At 35.6% G+C, this 19,072-nt stretch overlaps 1 protein-coding gene across 1 annotated transcript in view; it reads right to left on the bottom strand.

Moving 5' to 3' along the window:
* The window catches only part of LOC111056062 (SCY1-like protein 2), a gene marked incomplete at its 5' end in the record, with an annotated part of 129,230 nt that overhangs the window by 98,070 nt on the left and 12,088 nt on the right, over window positions 1-19,072 (bottom strand). Inside the window, 1 exon segment of the mRNA XM_039431607.1 lies at window positions 2,165-2,318. Within this exon segment, the coding sequence (XP_039287541.1) occupies window positions 2,165-2,318 (154 nt within the window).

Raw genomic sequence — 19,072 nt, 5'->3', positions numbered from 1 at the left:
AATAATTTCTTTCAATAAAGATAGGGTCGCGCTGCCCCTGAAAGGAGTCGGCTGCTGAATTGAATATCTTTCAAGCTGAAGTAAACGAGGCGAAAAACAACGACTGACCCTCGTTCTCAGCTTGAAAAGAGTTGTTAGGCCTACTGTGATTGCAAACCAGTGAGCTTGGAAAATGATTTGGATTTTTGTATTGGTTTGGCTTTTTGTTGAAAGGCTTTGTGGTTTAGACTTTCCTATTAGATTGAATTTTCCAATTGTTTCAGATTTACTTCATTGTTTATATTGTCGGCATCTATAGGCTATAAATAAAAATCGAGTCTCAAATTTTGACATTCAATAACATTTTCATGTGTGCACCGAGTTTGATGATTTTTAAAAGTTTTTTTAGTTATGTTCCGGATCAGGTTTATGACCTATTAAATTCATAATCCGACTTCAGGACTCTTTTCTACGGTCCTTCAAAGTTTGCATGTAATCCTTATGGGAGAAAATTTGTGAGCTGGCCACACAAAGAAATAAAAATCAGCTGTTATAATTATTGCGTCATCCAACATTCATCGGTGGATCTGTTTTCCAATTTTTTTTCCACTGATTCACAAAATTTCAATTCCTAATAATGCCGCGGTTTGAACGACGTCCAAACTTGGGTCGCAGAACTCGAAATGCTGTAAATTTAGAATATGCACGGGAAAATCAGCAGCAAGGAGATATACCATCCAATTCCCAGCAAGCTGCATTCAAATATAACTGGAAATACAAACTGCTGCACAACTAACTAATCACATAGGAAGTTCATATTGAGATATAAATGTAAATACTGATTGTTGAATAGTTTTCATAAAAATATAGTGGATCAGATTAAGCTATGGCTAAGCACACCTGAGGAGGAGGCGTGACATGGTGGTACAAAGTGTTGATCTTATGGAGCTTGCCTCATCACACCGTTCCACGCCATGTACGATTCAGTGTGTGTGAGTTCTTCCATTCGAACCAATAAACAATGCTTCATCGCACCTCAGGTGCTCATCTAGCTAAAGTTTGTCATGAGATGCATTAACTATTTGGCGGTAGGAAGTTCGCCGGGCCAGCTATTATTATAAAAATAATAAAATCAATAGTCCCCATCTATCCAATAGGGGCAAAATAAGTCTAAAATCATAGGGTATTTTGAATACTAGTAGTTCTGTGAACAGTAGACCTGACGCAGTAATCTTATCCACAAGTACCTGATTGAAACTATGGACCTTATGGAAATACAGCAATAGACTGGCTTCTCCAGACATCTGTGTAATCACTTGTTAGCTGATTTATAATGAATAATTCTATAGTCTGATTTTTACTCTAATATTAGCGTATGAAGGAGGCTCCTTTTTCCTGTCATATTATCCTTGAAATGCAAAATATACCTTGGAATGTAAGTGTGAGCGCTGTTATCAGGTCTGGCTGCAACTGTCTACAACGTTGATGGAAAGATACATTTTCAAGATGTTCGATGTTTTTGAACGGGTAGTATTATAGTCAACTGTCTACAAACGTTGATGGAAAGATACATTTTCAAGATATTCAATGTTTTTGAACGGGTAGTATTATAGTCCACTAGACAGCTGATTTATGATGAATAATTCTTTAGTCTGATTTTTACTCTCTAATATTGGCGTATGAAGGAGGCCCCTTTTTCCTGTTATATTATCCTTGAAATGCAAAATTTTCAAAAACCTTGTATATACGTCGACGCGCAATTAAAAAAAGGAACATACCTGTCAAATTTCATGAAAATCTATTACCGTTTTTCGCCGTAAATGCGCAACATAGAATCATATAAACATTTAAACATTAAGAGAAATGCCAAACCGTCGACTTGAATCTTGGACCTCACTTAGCTCGGTCAATAATAGGATATTATTGAAATATAATAGGGTATTTTCATCACATGACGATGATTAAACAATTAACACTACGCAACAAGAGAACAAATTATCAACCTTGAAATCCTTGAAATAGTTTTGAAAGCTACTAACCTGTGAAGTATGGTTCCAAGATGATAGACGATGAAACGATAATGAGGATCTCCCTATTATTAAACCTGTGTTGGAAATTTTTCAAGCATGCACAAATTTCAATTTAGGGGAATTTTATATTGAATGTAATGTAATCAGGCTCCTACCTGAACCTGGATGGTAGTACTCTCGAAGCCGTTGTAGAGCATTGGTAGAACTTCACTGCGAATATCGTCTCTAGGCGTTTTTTCTAAAATTATGTGTAGGTTTTCTAGCAACGTTACGGTGGCTTGGATTGTCTTTGGTATACTAAACACATTTCTGGAACAAAAAGAGAATATACAAATCGTATCAATAATCTGGAAATTGTCTTTATTTATGTTTGATTGAGACATTTCACTCAGGACTGTTTCAGGTGTGAAGATGGGGGAATTTAATTAGAATCACTTTATGCTTCTAGAATTGAATAAAGTATTTTGCAATAAGATACTATCATTTTATTTGGATTAATGAAATACAAATGGTATATTATAAACTATTCAAATTCAATTTTCAGAGTATAATAGAATCTAACCTCAAACCTCCTAGTACTGCGTTCATCACAAAACATGGTGAATAATTTTGGAACTACTTGGGCAATATCCATGGTGCTGAACGTTTTTACAAATAATTTATGAAACGGAATCAGTTTATGATTCTAGAATTGGATAAAGTATTCTGCAATAATATACTATCATTTTATTTGGATGAATGAAATGCAGATAAGATATATATTATAAACTATTAAAATTTGATATTCAGAGTAGGATAGAACTTCTAACCTAAACTTCCCAAGTCGATGACAACAAGCATTGTTGACGTTGACATTCAGATTGGCCAAATTTCAAGTGTGATAAAACAGCTGATCAAAAACTTTTCATCATTGGTGTTATTATTCAATAATTAAAACATTTATAATAAAATCATCTTATTGTCATTTGAAAGGATAAAAAAGTATAAACTCAACCTCCCATATAATTGAACAAAATCTTTTAGGTTATTTAGACAAATCAGAATAAAAAATACTTGGTCAATTTTCTGTTATTCAGATTACCTAAGATTCGATAGAGCTATGACCTTTCACTTTTGCTTTCGGAAGTGCTTAATGAACAATATTATTCTCATATATATATATATATATATATATATATATATATATATATATATATATATAATATATATATATATATATATATATATATATTGTATATTCTTTTGTGTGGCGAAAAATAGCGTTCGCACCACGGGCAAAAATTCCTTTCCGGCTCTCAATCTTTTCTAGTCCTCGGCCTACGGCCTCGGACTTGAAAACCGATTTCGAGCCGGAAAAGTCTCATTTTCGACCCTAGGTGCGAAATATACTATTGTGGACTATAATAATAGACTATAGAAAGATAGTACCTTTATTCTTACTTATCACAACCTACTCATTTCTAGTATGTATAAAATGGGTTGAAACTTAAAGAAAAAATCCGTGTTGTCAAATTGTGCGATATTTCAAATTTATCATGGAAGCCCTTGTGACTGGATGTATTCAAATTGACAACTCTGCAGTGCCTGTGTTGTCAAATTGAATACATCCTGTAGTATGTGATTGTATGAAAATATTGAAATTTCGAGCAATTTGGCAACAAGGATATTTTCTCTAAGTCTCAACTTATTTGATACAGATTATATAACAGAGACGAGTAGGTAATAAGATTTGATAATAAATACAGGTTGAGTTCTTGTTTTCTAAGGATGATTCTCACGAGTGCTTTAAGATGTTGCGTTGATATTGAGGAGAAATCGGAAAAGTAGGGAAATCGGAAAGATATTAAAATCTAGCTAAAATAAGTCTATCGAAAAGATCACCCAATAGAAAAACACGACTCGTTGTGACTATACTGTTGTAATTTTTTTGTGATTATACTGTATTAAAGATAAATACTACCACACTGCTATTTATTCATTTATTTATTTATTTAACAACAATGACAAAACAATTCAATCATAAAATGATTGGAGATGGGAAAACAGGCTTATAGCCCTTACTTGGTATTCAATTCTCGAATTATTATTGCATATTAGTCCAAAAGATAAAATCATAAAGCAATTAAGCAGGATTTTGTGCGGACAGCACATTCTGAGTGATCATTAGTATTATTCAGTTAACAGAAAAAGCCATGTCAATTGAAGGTGCTATGACACAATAATTACATATAGAATTCACGATGGGATATAGGATTCACATATACAATTCAATGATAACAATTGATACAAACATGTAAATATCGACCTTGGATTATGGAATACTCTTATAGAAATAATTTATTGAATATCATCAATTATTAAGTGGGAGATGTGATTTAAAGACTCGAGGGATGGAATATTATTGGGTTGTAGATCTCACTTCATTCATCCCACCTTCAAAGTACATGATCAACTAATTAAATTCTTGAATAATTTTATTAATATTCGATTAGATATCCATTTCCACCGCGACCTGGGAGTGACCACAGTCATCGGCTGAATCCAAAGATTCGTAGAAAAACATGAGGATAGACTTCATCAACATGTGAACATGGAAGCAATTAAGCTGCTCAACATGCATGTAATAAAAAGACTCAAAAGTAAGAAAAAGAAATTAAATAAAAATAAAAGATAATAAAAAGACGCAGAAAGCCGCACGAATTAGTTTAGTGTTTAAGTGCTTGAATGGAAGTGAAAAGCAGAGTATCCTTTCATGTAAAAAATAAACTCGAATTCAATCCTTGCCCTTTATTGATTCTTTATCACAAATGACAATGTATTTCCAGGTCTTGCAAGACACATTGCATATTGGTAAGACCCTTCTATATTGGGCTAAACCAGTGGGTCTTACCATATAGAAACAATAGCATAAGTAGATATCCCATGGTACAGGGTGTTTATGTCGCAACTTTTACTGTTATCTAAAGCCGATTACTGTCGATTATTGTCGATTTTCACTGTTTTGTTGGGGTGAGAGTGAATCAACGGCACAGTATGAGAGACTACGAGCGTCACACAGCTTCACGGGAAAGAACTAGGTGGATTATCGGCTTCAGATAACAGTAAAAGTTGCGACATAAACCTACTATATCATAGGATATCTATTTACGCTATTGTTTCTCTATGGTCTTACCATAGAGAAACAATAGCATAAGTAGATATCCCATGGTATAGGGCGTTTATGTCACAGTTTTCAATGTTAACTCACCCCGAAAGTCCACGTAGTTCTTTCCCGTGAAGCTGTGTGACGCTGGTTTCTCTCATATTGTGCCGTTCATACACTCTCACACCGACAAAACAGTGAAAATCGACAGTAATCGTCTTGAGACGGTAAAAGTTACGACGACATAAACGTCTTATATCATGGGATATCTACTCACGCTATTGTTTCTCTATGGTCTTACCTTCACAACTACATTTTTATTAATTTTAGTCAAAATAGTCTCTAAATTGATTGATTGATTGATTGAGTACTTTTTTATGTGGATTACAATATATACTGGCTTATACACTTATATACAATACCTTACAATACAGCAAAATTATAGATAAATTTACATAATATAGACTAATAAAATAATGATTATTATTGAACCGTATATGATATGAAAAAGCAATATTTGTAATATAATAACTATGGATAATTATATTGTTATACATCTACATAAATTGGCGGAGCTTTCGACTTATCAATGTCAATTCTTCGGAAAGAATATTAAAAATATCCCTCCCACTAACTCTCTACCATAGGAGATAACTCTCTACTAAATACGAGAGATGATATCAGGGAGGAGGGAAAGTACTCCAAGATGAAGAGAATTGCACAGGACAGTGAGGAATGGAGAAGGAGGAATCATGTTTAGACCTGCCCTAGGGCACAACACCAGTAATAATAAATACGAGATAACAAAATCATGAAAGAAAAAAATGAGTATTAATTCTAAATTATTGACAGCTTCAAAAAGCTGTTGAACCTGTAAATTGAAAAATCAATTTGTAATTTATTTCAAATATTGATAGATGATTGATATATCAATCAAATCAGAGACACTGAAGGGAGTAATAATGGTGTAGATGACAATTGAAAGATACTCGATAGCGATCAAGTGTATAATCCGTGGAACGGTGATCAGTTTCGAGTGGAGTGAAAATAGAAGGTGGAATGAATAAATAGCCGACCAATTAAGCCCCATTCACTGTTTTCTGTGAGTTGAGTACGTGCCCAAGTCACCCCGTCACCCCGTCACCCCGTCACCCCGTCACCCCGTCACCCCGTCACCCCGTTACCCCGTTACCCCGTTTCCCTGTCACCCCGTTACCCCGACACCCCGTCACCCCGTCACAATGCAGCCGAGTGAAGAACCTTGTTCAGGCCCAGGCCTCGACTCTGGAATGAGTCGATCAATTAAAATGAGAGAGACAAAAGATGGTCGAGAATTATGTCTAAGAGTGGGGAAAGAGAGTTAGAAAGAGGTCCACTTCGAATTGACAGCATTGAAACGAGAGAGACAACAGACGGTCGAGGATTATGTAAAAGAGTGAGAAAGAGAGAAATAGTGAGTCCACTTCGAACTGTCAGCATAAAAAAAGAGAGATACAAGAGATGGTCGAGAAACTATGGGAAAGAGAGAGAGAGAGAGAGAGCTATAGTGGGGTTCACTTTGAGGTTCACCTTGACAGCATTGAAACGAGAGAGACAAAAAAAACCATTTGATGGTTGAAAATTATGTGAAAGAGTGAGAGAGCTATAGTGAGGTTCACTTTGAATTGACAGCATTAAAACGAGAGAGACAACAGACGATTGAGGATTATGTAAAAGAGTGAGAAAGAGAGAAATAGTGAGTTCACTTCGAACTGTCAGCATAAAAAAACGAGAGAGACAAGAGATGGTCGAGAAATTATGTGAAAGAGAGAGAGAGAGCTATAGTGGGGTTCATTTTGAGGTTCACTTTGACAGCATTGAAACGAGAGAGACAAAAAAAACCATTTGATGGTTGAAAATTATGTGAAAGAGTGAGAGAGCTATAGTGAGGTTCACTTTGAATTGACAGCATTAAAACTAGAGAGACAACAGACGGTTGAGGATTATGTAAGAGAGTGAGAAAGAAAGAAAAAAGAGGCCACTTCGAACTGTCAGCATAAAAAATGAGAGAGACGGAAGATGGTCGAGAATTATGTGGAAGAGTGAGAGAACTGTAGTGGAGTCCACTTAGAACTGTCATCATAAAAAACGAGAGAGATAGAAGAAAGTTGAGAATTATGTGAAAGAGTGAGATAATGAGGTTCACTTCAATCTGTCATCAATTCTTATGACTCTCACATGAATGCTCCCCATTCAGCCAATGCTGACAGTCTAAATGTTAATCTTGCTGTAGGAAGAAAAAGGCGAATTTCTTGGGAGAGTGAGGAAAGGGCATGAGACAGGTATTTGTATGTGTAAGAGAGAGAGTCAGAGAGAGAGAGAGAGAGAGAGAGAGAGAGGAGAGAGAGAGAGAGAGAGAGAGAGAGAGAGAGAGAGAGAGATAGAGAGAGTGAGAGAGTTTAAAAAATTGTGAACACTGGAGATCGCTTGAATATCATTGAGGCATCTCTATCTTCAAAGACATAAATTAACTGCATGGGTTTTCATATTGCCGATTGATGAAACTGTAGACGTTTATTTAGCACTTCGTCTCAAAAATTGTTCTAGCTGAAAAATTAATAATCCATGCCACGTGTAGGCCTAAACATTGCATCAGGAAAACGAAGTTTCAAAACTATGTTTTTCAGGTAGAAAGCAATATAGAAACATGTTCCTTTTTTAATTTCGACCATATATTTCGACCATGATTTGGTGATTTTTTAATGAAATCGAATGTACCATAAATGAAATTTAAATATTAATTCTGAAAAATCTAGAATCATTTCGACCATGATTTGGTGATTTTTTAATGAAATCGAATGTACCATTAATGAAATTTAAATATTAATTCTGAAAAATCTAGAAGGAAAATTAAAGTTTGCGCTTCCAGGTGCACGATATTGATATTTGTAGAATCTATGAGCAAAATTTGGAAATCTAAATCATTCCCGTTTTTCCGGTATGCAATCCACAAGTTGACATGTTTTGATGCGAACAAACGAACAAACGAACACACGAACACACGAACAAACACAACCCTACTCTCTTTTATTATATAGATAAGTTAATATAGCTTAAAGTAACTTGTATAGTTCAATTACCTTTACAGTTTGTATTTAGTTGTGAGTTATAATTATGATGTCTACGAGATTATGAGATATTATGTTTACGAGATCAAAAACTGGAATGGACACGATTAGTATTAGTACAGTGAGTATGTTTCGGAGATAGATGAGCTAGGTGTTGGAGTTGCAGTACCGATTATGCCTAGGCAGCCAGGAAACTGAGGTGCCGACTAGAATGAATGACTAACATCATGAACTCGGCCCGAAGATAAGGCACTGTCTTAATGAAACTAGCAACGAACGCCTGAAATATTGCCAATTAGGAAATTCCTAATTAGAGCCCGAGACTACTTCAAAGCGTTCCAATCCATCTTAGCCAATAACAAGAAATGAGAGCTCGCTTTCTGTTTTGCACAGTCAGCAGCTTTCCATAGTAATTCTAGCGGCGAATTCCATGAATTAAAACTCCGCTTCCATCGAGAAAAGTCGCTTTTGATAGGAAAAATCGAATGGAACGTGGGAGGAACAGAGCTCAATTAATGTCTGAGATAAATGTGAACCGGTACTCAATTAGTTTATTAAGCAGCGTCTTTTATAAGTTTGGCAAGTTGAGACACATGTTTCAAGTTTTGCTGTTCTTGTCAGTTCAATGAAATTATTACAAATTCAAAATCTTCATTTATTTTGAACTTCTTGAACTTAGGTACTTCTAATAGTTTCCCCATTATCAGAATCCGGCTTTTATTGACTCATTGATATTTTATTTATCGATCCAATGATAAATCTCATTTTTTTCCGAGCCGGAAACGTAGTTGAGGGCAGAATCATCATAGGAATGCGATAAATACGTTACCGTACAAGTTACCTACAATATTTTTTGTCATACTCATCTGAGAAAGAATAATATTGCTGAGAAACTGAGAAACAGAAACAGAAACTGCTGCTCGAGCAACTGCATTCTATAAACATGACCCAGCCCGTAGTGACTAGTTCTTAACAGACAGACCCTTCGAGCTCAAATAAAATAATAAAGGCCTAAATTATAAGATTTCTGATGAGTTCTTATAACTTGAAACTACTTAAATGGGTTCTTCAATTATTTTAGTTAGTATATTAATTACTCAGATGTTATTAGGACTCAGTAGAGTCCTAACATACTCGACTGTAAAGGGAAGTTATGATCTCTTTTCAGTATAGTAGTCTATGCTGTAATGAAAATCACGTGTTTTCTTGTTCTGCAAACAGCTGTTTACCGGCTTGATTTAATGCATGGAAAACAGCTGCAATTGAGTAAGTATGACAAAATAGCGTTTTGTATGTCAGAACATGCAATAGCCTAAAGCTGCGTTTACACCGGAGTTAATAACAAATAATGTTTTCAACATTTTTGTTATTAACTGATGTTGGTAACAAAAGTCATTAACATGTTAATAACATTTTATTTTAGCTGCTAGTTTTGATATCAAAAAAGTTGATAACTTTTCAGTCAGCTGTATTTATCATATCATTGAAAGAAATCAATCATCTGAAAGGGGTCTGAAAATCAATCATCTGAAAGAAATGAAAAGTCGGGATCTTCCCAGCGGTATAATTCCCACAAGCTCTAGCAAGAATTTATTTCAAAGTCACTCCATATCAACGCTCATGGAGTTCTAGATGAGACAATGATGCGAGATGATGACGTTGTTCTCGCTGCAGCTGCGTGCGTTGTTTTGGCTACCTCTGTTCAAAGGGGACGTAGGAGATACTGAATTAGACCGTCCCTCAGAGCAAGGACTGTGTACAGTGGGAGTGCTATGTTAAAAGATCTGCATGAAGATGATCGTCAGGCGAGCTAAGGTGCGACGGAAGCATTAAGAATTTCCTCCGCATGACCAGCTGAGATGTTGAGTGGTTGATCGGACAACTGGGGCACAGAATTGGGAAAAAGGACACCAACTACAGAAAATCCATTCCAGTGAAAGAAAAACTTGCAGTCACTTTGCGGTTTTTAGCCACAGGGGACTCATTTACAAGTTTAGAATATTTATTTAAAATATCGAAATATCTAAAACACGCATTAGTCGGGTCCCATAGCACCGGGTGCTCACGATAGAGCGTTATCAAATTGATTACTTGATCCTGCTTCTATTTACCTTTTTCACCTTCCATTCTATTCATTGAAAAATAGGCAAGAACAGTCTGTTCAGGTTAGCAATAGATCTTCACATCAACAAAATAGACAAACACATGTGTTTACGTGCTTCACCTGCTGCTGTAGTTGGTAGGGAAGGAACACTGGCGCGCTATGTGTAGCAGTGTGCTGTGCGATGCTGTTGCGGGGAAGAGAGGAACCTGTTATTAACGAGAGTTACCCACTCTCGATGCATAACATAAATCTTGTTAATATCCAGGAATTTTCCGTTAAAAAGACAAGTTATTAACTTTTGTTAAGAAAAATTTTTGATGATTCAGTCAAGTTAATAACTCGCCTGTGTATGCAGCTTGTTGATATTCACTTCAAACAGTCATCATTTCTTAATAATAGCATAAATACTCCCCATTAAAATAATGCTGACATATTGATGCGAAACTTGCTATATTCGATCAGATGTTAATGATCACACACCTGTTTCAATTTAAATTATTTTGAAGAGATTTTTTATCCCGGTTGTTATATTATATGAATACTCTCATTAAATGAAAACATATGGAAGTCAATAAATCATATTGATAACATAATATTGTTAATAACAAGGAATTTTCTGTTGAAAACACAAGTTATTAGCTTTTGAAGAGGAATTTTTGACGATTCAGTCAAGTTGATAACTTTTGTTAATAACTCGTGTTATTAACTCCGGTGTAAACGCAGCTTATCACTTGCACGTAAGATGATGATGATGTTACAGAAGATTTGAAACTAGGAAATAAGATATCAGGAAATCAAGATAATGGAGAATGGTTGTAAATGACTGAAAAATAATAACCTTCTTGAGGTAGTATAATAATGGATGGAATAGAATGACTTTTCTAACTTGTGAAGTTTGTTCAGAAATATCAACTCCTCAGACTTGCAGATGCCATTTTGTGGAACGTCACAGTAATGGCCAATAGGATGCAGTTATGATAATTATGATATGCTAGAGATCCCAGTAGCTTAAGATTGAAAAAGAAAGCTTGAACAAATCGTATTTATAAATTATCCATTACTAGTGTTTATATTGATTATCACATTGTTCCAGTTTATACTTTGGTTGCCTTTTTATTCAGCTTAATGGGTTTGTCCTACTCTCCCAAACTATTTCAATAATGAAATGATGATTATTATTATTAAACGAAAATCCAAATTTAATGCTGTAATAAATTGACCCCGAAGACTTCTGCTACTGCAAATATTGACAACAGGGTAAACAGCTGTATAGATGAGTGCTACAGGTTCGATGAGTGCTACTATTCAAAAATGATTTGTCATGTTTGGATTTTAATAATAATTACTTTATTAGCATTTGAATAATTGCAATATCTCAGTAATTCCCATCTGTAGAACGAAATGATTGTAAAATCAATTGTAGATTGTTTAATGAGTGTAGATTTCAAATGAGCTAGATGATTCTATCACAAACATGGAGTACAATCTTGTTTTTCTCTCGTATCTGTTGTTGTAGGTTGAACATATATAGTGTTGTACACTATACTTAATCGACTTTAATCAAACATTAATTAAATTGAAGTCTCTTTTCAATCATATACGACAATTTCTATAGAATTTATAAATGGAAGTAATAAGCTCTTTATCCCTTTTGAAATAAAGATTCATAATTTGTTCTTCAGACATTTTCAACTTAAAAAATACACTTTTGTTATTTTTCACAACAAAATTAATGTAGAATAATATTCCTGGAAAACTCTCTCACTTCTCTTGTAAATGGATACTGAAATAAGGTACAAATCACACAGCATTTCGTCCGATCTATTCATTTTAATTGAAACGAGGCTTTTTAAAGCCTCTCTCATACATTAAAGTTCTCTGAACATCAGAATAAAATATTTTTGGAAATTCACTGAAAAGCTGTATCAAACGCACTCAGCTACTTAGCGTTGCTGTATCACATCTGTCAGACTCCCACTCATTTCATCAATATAAGGCAACGTAAAATTTCGATCCCGCGAATTTCATATACAACAGGTGTGCACACACATCAAAGCGAGCGATGCTCAATTGAATCAATTCGGCTACTCCCTCTCACTCTCTCCAAATCTCATTTCACAGTTCTCCATCACTCTCTGATAATCAAACTGGCACATAAACTCTCTCACTCACACTAATACGCCACGCATTGAATGAGCGCGTCTTAAACGCGCGTTGAATACGCTCAAATTGCTCGTCAAAGAGATCGCTTATTGAGTTGTTCAACTCTATCATTAAGTTGTTCAAATGCGTCTTTGTGCGCCCAGACGAAAGGGATGAAGATGGAGCAAGATGGGATGAAGTGAGGAAGAGAGAGAGGAGAAAAAGAGAAAGAGAAGATTGTTCAAGATGAGGATGAAGCGAGGAAGAGAGAGAGAGAGACGGTGTGAGAAGAAAAATAGAAAGAGAAGATGGAACAAGATGAGGATGAACTGAGGAAGAGAATGAGAGCGAGAGGGGGGAAGAGGGAGAAAGAGGTAGAGAGTGAAAGAAAGAAAAAGAGAAGTCAGTGCGTGTGGTGCTTCACTTATTTCGACGAAGCGAACTGACAATAATTTTCTCCTTTTTCCGCACGGAAAACGCGACGAGAAACTCCGATTGATTGGTCGATTTTTCCCAACACTTCTCGGAAAATGTCTGTCTGATGAATGTCGCCTTTCAACACTCTTATTTGATAAAGTTGTATCTCGAAGGCTCAGATTTTATTTCCATAGAGAAAGCACACGGTACACAAATATCCTGTATGCTTATTCTATGGTACATATCGAAACATGTAATTATCGAATTATATGTATTATCATGTATTGCATGTATTTAATACAATATTAAATTACATGTATTTATCGAATTTATATGTATTATATCGAAACATATTGTATTACATCGAGAAGTTGTGTGTATTTTTGCGTTCAAAATTTTATAAAATTACTTGATTAATTCAATATGAAGTGATAATTAAGTGTTATATTTAAATATAGTTTGGTGTTTTAATTTCTCTAAATTCAAAATTTTCAGCTTATATATATTTTTGGACGAAAATTGACTTGAACGTTTTACAGTAGAAACATAACCTATTTTTTGGACATTTTATTAATTTATCAAAATTTGGGAATGGAATAGATTTGGGCCAAGCCTGTTGTTCCTTCCTTATCATATTTATATGATTTGTGATTCTGTCCACAAATAAATAAGTAAATAAATAAATAAATATTGTATCAGAGGTACGGAGGTAAATAGTCTGACCTGCTCAATGAATGTTTAATACCTTCATTAATTCAACTGTACTCGAACTGTTTTCCTTTATACAGATAGGTGCAGACTAATTGTAATATTTTTCTATATGTGAATATAATGATAAATAAAACTGTAAATTTATTGAAAAACATTGAAACCAGTATTCATTATAATAATCTCGATAATCTCGAGAACTCTGGAAAGTTCTCATCAATCACTCTGTACAAGAAACAAAAATATGAGAAGTTGTCTGAAGAGGTCGAGATATCAACCTTGAAGAAATACGTATGCTTTTTAAAATTTCGTCTTCGTCGTCGTCGTCGTAGTCGTCGTCGTCGTCGTCATCGTCGTCTTGTTACAGGGGTAGGCATTAATACCTGTTCCGCCTTCAAACATTCTCCCACCCTTTTCTTGGTCTGACAATACTTCTCTTCCCTTCTGGCTTGTAAGCAATGGCAGCTTTCGGGATTCTTCCGTTTCCCATTCTCTCAACGTGTTCTCTCCACTGTTGTCGATTCTCGTCAACTTGAGGTATAGAGATCACATTGAGCTCTCTACGGATATCAATATTATAAAGCTTGTCCTCTCTGGTGCATCCCTTCACTGACCTTGAAAATCTCATTTCGGCCGCCTGTAACCTGCTCCACTCCCTTCTCTCTGGTACCCAGGTCTCAGAGCCATACAAAAGTGTAGGGACGGCCATTACTTTATAAAATTTGAGTTTCGTCTCTTTTCGGGCTTTATTTTTGAGAGTTCTGTTAATAGCTCCGCATATGTACTGGAATCTGTTAATTTTTGCATTTAAGTCGTTGTCTTCCTCGTATGTAATATCACATCCCAAATATTTGAAATGTGATACCTGTCCCAGTATTCTGTTGTTGAGAACTATTTTAGAACGTATTGGAGACTTCCCTAGAAACGTCATCACTTTTGTTTTGTGCAAGGAAATCTTCATACTATATTCTGAGCTCAGGAGATGGATTTGGTATATTGCTCTTTGCAGATTGTCCTCTGATTCCTGCAATATTACTTGATCATCTGCAAACCGTAATGAATTGACAGCAATATTGTGTGTTAGTTGTATACCTGGGTGAATTTGTTGCTTCCACTTCCTACAAAGGTCGTCCGCATTGAAGAGAGTTGGTGAGAGAGGACAACCCTGTCTCAAACCAACATTGATAACAATTTCCTTTGACTGGGAGCCTGAGCAGTCTAGGATTATTTTTGTCTCGCTGTACAAAATCTTGATGACTTCGACTAAATGAGTTGAGAAACCTCGTTTGATCAACTTATCTAACAATAATTGACAATTGACCACCATTGATTGACCCACCATTGAACTTAACCTGCCCAGCGCTCGTAACGCGGCCGGGGGATCTTTCACTTACTGGTAAACTTCAAACAGCCTTGGATGGGAGCGGATGGGATGGGAACGGATAGTAAAATTTTTGAAAGTTATGAGTCAAATTCATCAATTACTCTGTACACGAAAAAATATGAGTAGTTGTCGGAAAAGTTCGATATATATATATTTTTTAAAGAAATACTTATGAGTTTTGGATGTTATGAGCCTAATTTATCAATTACTCTGAACATGAAGTGACGAAACGGATATGGGAAGCATTTGGAATAGGTTGAGATATCATCTTTGTTGAAATGCGTATTAGTTAAGGAGGTTATGATTCAAATTCATGAATTACCTTGTACATGAAGTGATAAAACAAATATGAAAAATAATTGGGAGAGGTCTAGATATATTATCTATTTCGAAAAAGTAGAAGGAAAACCAACCAATCTTCAGTTTTATTCGAAGAGACAAGCTCAGTTTCCCTGTGTGTTGAATAAACAAGGCAAGCTGGTCCCTTTGAAAACAGCTGCTTCCACTATAACACACACTCAGTGCTAGTATTATGTGTTCAAAGAGGAGTGTGTATGGTGAAGAATGGAGGAATGGGAGAAAAGAGTTGCGAGCAAGAAAAAAGTTGCTGAAAAGAATGAAAAGCTAAGGCACAAGTGGAGTACTATTCACACTCCGCCACTATTCTGTGTCGCTTTTTTATTGTAGGGAAAACAGAGCTGAATATTCAGCAGTGTCTCTCACACTACTGGCGGTTGATCTTCTGTCCCTGTCTATATTTTCCACTACTTATCCTCTTATTTGTCTTATCGCTTTCTTTATCATTTTTATCGTCTTTACCATTCATTATCGTGGTTAAGTGGACATTATTTCCCAAACTTCGCCACGTCAACTTCTGGAAAAGTCATTCTATTCTATAATACTATCATCTATATTGTTATCTTTCACTAATTCTCAACTACTTTACTTGTTTTTACACTCTTTGAATATTCCTTCAACTTCAAAATTTCCTTCGCATCACTACGCCTTTCATTTTATCAGTACTTCCTTCCTAATCCTCATCTTCTTCCTCTTTCGTCAAAATCACTTCCTCTCTCCACTACTCTTCATCTTGTCCTTCTAATAATCATTATTCCTCTCTCCTTCTTCTTCCTTCCCCTTCTTATCTCAACTAACTCAACTGCGACCACCCAGTATTCTTTTAATTACAAAATGTTTCATCCTAGTTCCCTTCCACTCTTCTTCATCCTTATACTCCTCCACTTTATCTTCCCTTTTCCTTCCATCCTAGAGCTATTGAGCTTCTTACTCTCTGACTATTATTATTTATTTGATCATTTCCTTCTATTATGCTGGTTTACTGGTCGTTATCTCTTCTACCCCTTTTCATACTATTTTTAGTTTTTATCCTATTATTTTTTTTCATAATTCGTCACCTTTTTTTCCATTCTTCCTTCTCCTAATTCATTTCCACAACCTTTTCAACCTCATTCTCATGTTTCATCTCCTGTATCACTCTTTTCTTATTCATCCTTCTTCTCCTCCTCCTCCTCCTCCTCCTCCTCCTCCTCCTCCTCCTCCTCCTCCTCCTCCTCCTCTTCTTCTTCTTCTTCTTCTTCTTCTTCTTCTTCTCTTCTTCTTCTTCTTCTTCTTCTTCTTCTTCTTCTTCTCCTTCTTCTTCTTCTTCTTCTTCCTTCCCCTATCTTTCTCAACTCTCTTCGTTTCGACCACCAAATAATCTTTCACTTACAAAATTTCTACCTCTCCACTTCTACTCTTCACCCTTCCTAAACTTCCTCTTCCCACCTATCCTAGAATTCGTGAGCTTCTTGGGCCAATTCATATATTAACATGAGTATAATTTGTGGATTCAAGTGAAATTTTTAATATTTTTTTGTGATAGTGAAGGAAGATTTTTGTTTGGATTTCTATTTTAAAATTAATTAATCAGATAAATTCAATATTATTGTAGTACATACATTTTTGGGACTCAAAGAAGTGTGTGAATTAAGTCATAATTTACATAACCACCAGACTGTGTATTCCAAATTAAGGTTTAAAGCAGTTTTGGGCGAATGCCTGTTGTTTTTGCCTTCATTGTATTTATTGTCTGTGAATAAATGAAATGAAATGAAATTCTCCGACTACTCCTTGATAGTATCCCTGGATCACTGGTCCACTTGTAATTATCTCTTCTAATCCTCTTTATACCACTAGTAGTTTTGTGAACAGTAGACCTCGCGCAGTTATAAACCACAGCCCCTCCTCTTATACTGTCCATCAGAGTAAATCCTGTCTGTATGTCGTGTCGGCGAGATATCGGTGTGAAAACGGCTAATGGCTGTTGGGGTTGGTGTATCAAAAATGCTAATATCAAAAGCTAATCTCCTTCAAGACATACTGGCAACAGGACAGCCCAAGTTCAAAGCAGAGAAAGGACGAGAGACAATACTATGCTATTTAAGTTATTAATTGCATGGAATGAATAGTTATTTCAATAGTGCATAAACATTGCATTCAATGAGGCATTCAATTAATAGTCCACACAGCAGTTGATTTCTCACCAAGTTACATTGAGATATTAAATTACCTGCGTCATGGTATGCAATTTATAATTCACTCAACAGCTGATTTATGATGAATAATTCTATAGTCTGATTTTTACTCTAATATTGGCGTATGAAGGAGGCTCCTTTAACTTTTATATTATCCTTTAAATTTAAATTTTCCAAAAAACCTTTTATATACGTCGACGCGCAATTTAAAAAGGACCTGTCAAATTTTATGAGAATCTATTGCTGCGTTTCACCGTAAATGCGCAACATATAAACATTTAAACATAAAGACAAAAGCAAAACCGTCGACTTGAATCTCAGACCTCACTTCGCTCGGTCAATTATTGGTTCTCATCCTCCTTCTCATTCGTATACTACTCTACCATTTTTTTTCACTTTTCCTTTCCTCTATTCCTCTTCCTTATTCGTTTTCACAATCTTCCAACCTCATTCCCATTTGTATCACCCTCTCTATCATTATTTGATTTTCCTTTTTTCATCTCTCCATTGTTTTGTTCTCGTTCTTCTTCTTTTTCTTGTTGTTGTTGTTGTTGTTGCATCTTCAGAATCCCAGGCAGGCTGGCTTTCAAATGTAAATTCTAAGATCCGACTCTCTACGTGCAAATCTCTATGGAGTGATGCATGAGCCATCATTTAACACTATCACAACTCAGGTCTCATCCATCATTTCTCTTTTCTCTTCTTCTTCTCTTCTTCTTCTTCTTCTTCTCTTCTTCTTCTTCTTCTTCTTCTCCTTCTTCTCCTCCTTCTTCTTCTCCTTCTTCTCCTCCTTCTTCTTCTTCTTCTTCTTCTTCTTCTTCTTCTTCTTCTTCTTCTTCTTCTTCTTCTTCTTCTTCTCTTCTTTCTTCTTCTTCTTCTTCTTCTTCTTCTTCTTCTCCTTCTTATTCTTCTCCTACTTCTCCCTCTTATTTATTGTGTTCTTATTCTACCCCTTTTCCTATTCTCCTTTTCCTTGTTCATTTTGTTCCTATCCTCCTTTCCTTTCTTATCATTCTTCTCTTTCTTTCTAGTTCTTAATCGGCTTTCATGTTTGTTTGTTTGTTGTACATTCCATCAACACTCTATCATGCATTCCTCCTCACTAGTAAATTCGAGCACATGATTTCCCTATTTTATTCACAGCTTTCTCACTCACCGGATGCAAAAGCGGAATCCGGTCGGAAAGCAACTCAGTTGGCTTCTCAAATTTTCTGTCAGACTACTGAAACGATTCGCTGCCTTCTTTGCACAGCATGTATCCAGGTATCACCTCTCAAAAGAAGTGTAACTTTACTTTTTCACTTTGGCTCGTATCGTGTGTGTGAGATATTTGCAACTTTTCAGTAGCAGCAGAAGGAGCAGCAATTATTTCCTTTGCAAGACGAGATGGGGGATCAAGTTCTTCTGAGTCTATAATAGTGAAAGAACCTTCGAAGAACCTGTTGAAATGTAAATCTGGTCGGATCAGCTGTAGTGAGTCTCACTACAAAACTGTCATACTTTGAACCATAGAGAAACAATAGCA

Source organism: Nilaparvata lugens, chromosome 6 (genome assembly GCF_014356525.2).
Source record: "Nilaparvata lugens isolate BPH chromosome 6, ASM1435652v1, whole genome shotgun sequence".
Taxonomy (NCBI): domain Eukaryota; kingdom Metazoa; phylum Arthropoda; class Insecta; order Hemiptera; family Delphacidae; genus Nilaparvata; species Nilaparvata lugens.
The sequence above is the reverse complement of the archived record's forward strand: the minus strand, read 5'-3'. Positions and strand labels throughout refer to the sequence as shown.